The following is a 4,848-nucleotide window of genomic DNA, read 5'->3' as shown; positions in this document are numbered from 1 at the left end:
AGTCCTACCATTCAATCTCAGCGCCACCACCTACGCCTTCCCAGCTGTTCGAGGGGGCTTGTGAGCCGCCATTGCTGAACCATGCTTTCAAATCAAGCAATGCCAGTGCTCACGATGACGGTCATCAGGACAGCTGCAAGTGACCATAGCAAGCTCATGAAGATGATCCTATTGCAATATTCCTCTTGGTTTGGTTGCCAAGTAAAAGTTGCATGGTCTTAATTGCTACACTGTGTTGCGTGGGTGCATTGTCCCTGCTGCAATATTCCTCTTGGCTGGCAAGGCACCCGTGACCTTCCGGGAGGCCAAAAGTAAACAAATCACTGTTGCTTTAATCAATGTTCTAATGTAAAAATGATCAGTGTAGATGGTTGCGGATGTGTGACAGCTCAAACACGTTGGCTATGTTTGGCATATTTGTTTTCTCTGTAACATTTGCGTCATTCGTTTGGAAGTCTGCACTTGCACATTTGAGTACCAATGAGTTAGGAGTATGTTCGGTACTATTTGAATATGATTATATCCTTTTTAAGATGACGATGAGCTGAGCTACCACCGATGCAGAATGCTCGAAGCGAGAGAAATCGAGTAGGGAAGGAGGCGAAGGTGTTTCATATAGACTGTAAACTGCGCGCTGCAAGCAAACACAATGTATTATCTATAACACGGTTACAAATTTGGAAAAATGTAGTGCTTTGACATACGGTTACACAACCGTAGAAACATAGTTACAAATGCAATCTAGGAGCATTCGGCCACCATGCAAACACGGTAAAAATATTTTCTTGTAACCAAAAAGGCCTCTCCAGTGCTCCTGTTTTAAGATTTGTCAAAAATAACTTATTCACAAACATCTTGCGCCTTACGAGACCGACTCAGTATGTGTAGTCGTTCAGCTACTTCCATCATCGTTGGTCGTTGATCCACATCAAGGCTAAGGCATTCCATGGCCATACATGCTAGACTGTCAAGAAGCTCCAAATCTTTTATTATTGCAATTTCCCCGTCGAAAAGCTCGGTCGCTTTTCTCTGTTTCTTATGGGCTTCAAGAAAGCTCTTTACCAAGCTGTTATTCTCAGAATGTAGGGCCCTCCTGCTGCTAATAACCTCTAGGATCACAACTCCAAAACTGTAGACATCACTTTTTTCGATGAGTAGGCCTTCTTGCAAATATACTGGATCCATATAATTCAGGTCGCCGATGACTGACCCAGTGTGTTCCTTATCTCTCACAATCAACCTAGATATGCTGAATTCTGAAATCTTGGGTACAAAGTCATCATCCAAGAGTATATTTGTTGGTTTGACATCACCGTGAAGAATTCTAATATTTGCTTTTGAGTGCATATAATCTAGACCATCTGCTGACTGTACAATGATACTTAAACGTGCATCCAAGTTTAGAACCTCCTTAGTGTTGTTGTTGTTATTGTTGTTGTTGTTGTGAAGAATGTCGTGGAGGCTACCCTGGGAGATAAACTCGTAGACCAGCATGGGGGCATCAACTTCCAGGCAACAATCAATGAGCCTAACAATATTCTTGTGGATGACTTGAGATTGGATGGTGACTTCATTAGCAAATTGTTCATTCTCTAGCACAGTACCATTAATTGGCTTCTTGATTGCAACTAATTTATTGTCCAGAAGGCCCTTGTAAACTTCACCAAAGCCACCTTTTCCAATTAAGTTGTTATTCTTTAAAATTGGCTTGAGCTCCTCCTTTTTGAAAAGTTTAATGACATTTGCCTTCTCTAATATAGGGCCACCGTTCTTTGTGAAAAATTATTTTGTCTTCTTTTTTTCTTTGTGAAGAATAACAAGAAATAGAACCGCCATGATAAGAGTACCACCTATGTCACCTAGCGGTGCAAGAAGGACATAATTTTTCTCTGCAAGAATGAGGATAATCCTCAGATCACGGGCCCAGTCCGCATTATTGCTACCAAATTACTATCAGGACTAAATTCATGATAAATTAATTTCAATCAATCAAATTACTAATGAACTCCCACTTAAATAAACATCCCTCAAGTTATCTAAGTGATACATGATCCAAATAAACTAATCCATGTCCAATCATCACGTGAGATGGGGTAGTCATCAATGGTGAACATCTCTATGTTGATCATATCTGCTATATGACTCATGTTCGACCTTTCGATCTGCAGTGTTCCGAGACCGTGCCTGTACATGCTAGGCTCGTCAAGTTTAACCCAAGTATTCTGCATGTGCAAAACTGTCTTGCACCCGTTGTCTATGAACGTAGAGTCCATCACACCCGATCATTACATGGTGTCTCAACACGACGAACTGTAGCAACGTTGCATACTCAGGGAGAACACTTTTACCTTCAAATTTAGTGAAGGGATCATCTTATAATGCTACCGCTGTACTAAGCATAATAAGATGCATAAAAGAGAAACATCACATGCAATCAAAATATGTGACATGATATGACCATCATCATCTCGTGCTTTTGATCTCCATCTCCAAAGCATCGTCATGATCTCCACCGTCACCGGCTCGACACCTTGATCTCTATCGTTGCGTCATGGTCGTCTCGCCAACTATTGCTTCTACAACTATTGCTAACGCATAGCGATAAAGTAAAGCAATTACATGGCGTTTGCATTTCATACAATAAAAAGACAATCATAAGGCTCCTGTCGGTTGCCCATAACTTACGAAGCATGATCATCTCATACAATAATATATATCACATCATGTCTTGACCATATCACATCACAACATACCCTGCAAAAACAAGTTAGACGTCCTCTACTTTGTTGTTGCAAGTTTTACATGGCTGCTACAAGCTTCTAGCAAGAACCGTTCTTACCTAAGGCAAAAACTACAACGGTGATTCGTCAAGTTTGCTGTATTAACCTTCTTCAAAGACCGGCCATAGTCAAATTCGATTCAACTAAAGTAGGAGAAACAGACACCCGCCAGCCATCTTTATGCAAAACTAGCTAGTTGCATGTCTGTCGGTGGAATCGGTCTCATGTGCGTGGACATGTAAGGTTGGTCTGGGCTGCTTCATCCCACAATACCGCCGAATCAAAATAAGATGTTGGTGGTAAGAAGTATGACTATCACCGCCCACAACTCTTTGTGTTCTACTCATGCATATCATCTACGCATAGACCTGGCTCATGATGCCATTGTTGGGAATCGTTGCATGGAAAACAATAAAAATTCTACGCACACACAATGATATATCCATGGAGATGCATAGCAACAAGGGGGAGAGTGTGTCTACGTACCCTCACAGACCGTAAGAGGAAGCGTTTCACAACGTGGTTGATGTAGTTGAACTTCTTCGCGCTTCAACCGATCAAGTACCGAACGCACGACACCTCTGCGTTCTGCACACGTTCAGCTCGGTGACGTCCCTCACCTTATTAATCCAGCAAGACGTCGAGGTAGTAGATGAGTTCCGTCAGCAGGACGGCGTGGTGACGGTGATGGTGAAGTGATCTCCGTAGAGCTTCGCCTAAGCACTAGAAAATATGACCAAGGGTGTAAACGGTGGATGGGGGTGCCGCACATGACTAACAATTGTCTGGGGTGTGCTAGGCGACCCCCCTCCTCATATATATAGGTGGGAGGGAGAGAGGAGAGGCCAAGGGGAGCCCCAATTAGGTCCGAACTGTACTTGGGCTTCTGCCCTTGGCCGTGCCCCCCTGCCATGTTTGTCGGAGGGGGGAGGAAAGAGGGGGGAGAGGGAAGGAAGTGGGAATCCTAATCCACACTTACCTTTCCCTTCTCCCCTTTCCTTCTCTTCCTTAGGCCGGCCCATATGGGGGGGGCACCAGCCCCTTGTGGCCGATGCGTTTCCCCTCTTGGCCCATAAGGCCCATATCTTTTGTCGGGGGTGTCTGGAACCCCTTTCGGTGACCCGATAAGTACCCTGTACTCCCTGAAACACTTCCGGTGTCTGAATACCATCGCCCTATATATCAAATCTTTACCTCTTGACTATTTCAAGACTCCTCGTCATGTCCCTGATCTCATCCGGGACTCCGAACAACATGCGGTCACCAAATCACATAACTCATATAATACTATATCATCATCGAACTTTAAGAGTGCGGACCCTATGGGTTCGAGAACTATGTAGACATGACCGAGCCACCTCTCCGGTCAATAACCAATAGAGGAACCTGGATGCCCATATTGGATCCTACATATTTTACGAAGATCTTTGTCGGTCGAGCCGTTATGACAACATATGTAATTTCCTTTGTCCATCGGTATGTTACTTACCCGAGATTCGATTGTCGGTATCTTCATACCTAGTTCAATCTCGTTACCGGCAAGTCTCTTTACTCGTTCCGTAATACATCACCTCGTGACTAACTCCTTATAGTTTGCTTGCAAGCTTATGATGTGTATTACCGAGAGGGCCCAGAGATACCTATCCGATACTCGGAGTGACAAATCCTAATCTCGATCTATGCCAACTCAACAAACACCTTAGGAGATACATGTAGAGCATCTTTATAATCACCCAGATACGTTATGACGTTTGATAGCACACAAGGCATTCCTCCGGTATCCGGGAGTTGCATAATCTCATAGTCGAAAGAATATGTATTTGACATGAAAAACGCAATAGAAATAAAACTGAACGATCATTATGCTAAGCTAAACGGATGGGTCTTGTCCATCACATCATTATCCTAATGATGTGATCCCATGATCAAATGACAACACATGTCCATGGTTAGAAAACATTAACCATCTTTGATCAACGAGCTACTAGTAGAGGCTCACTAGGGACATGATATTTGTTTATGTATTCACACCTGTAATTAAGTTTCCGATCACAATTCTAGCATGAAT

At 43.3% G+C, this 4,848-nt stretch overlaps 1 protein-coding gene across 1 annotated transcript; it reads right to left on the bottom strand.

Moving 5' to 3' along the window:
• Positions 1 to 840: 840 nt before the first annotated feature.
• Positions 841 to 3,951, bottom strand: LOC109737739 (wall-associated receptor kinase 4-like). Its single transcript, XM_073500562.1, has 2 exons — positions 3,760 to 3,951; positions 841 to 1,770 (listed from the first exon to the last, which is right to left on the bottom strand). Exons 1-2 carry the CDS (start codon positions 3,949 to 3,951, stop codon positions 841 to 843), a joined length of 1,122 nt encoding a protein of 373 aa, XP_073356663.1.
• Between the last annotated feature and the right edge of the window lie 897 nt (positions 3,952 to 4,848).

This window comes from Aegilops tauschii, chromosome 6, assembly GCF_002575655.3.
Source record: "Aegilops tauschii subsp. strangulata cultivar AL8/78 chromosome 6, Aet v6.0, whole genome shotgun sequence".
NCBI classification, from domain to species: domain Eukaryota; kingdom Viridiplantae; phylum Streptophyta; class Magnoliopsida; order Poales; family Poaceae; genus Aegilops; species Aegilops tauschii.
Note: the sequence above shows the minus strand (reverse complement) of the source record. Positions and strands in the feature narration are given on the sequence as shown.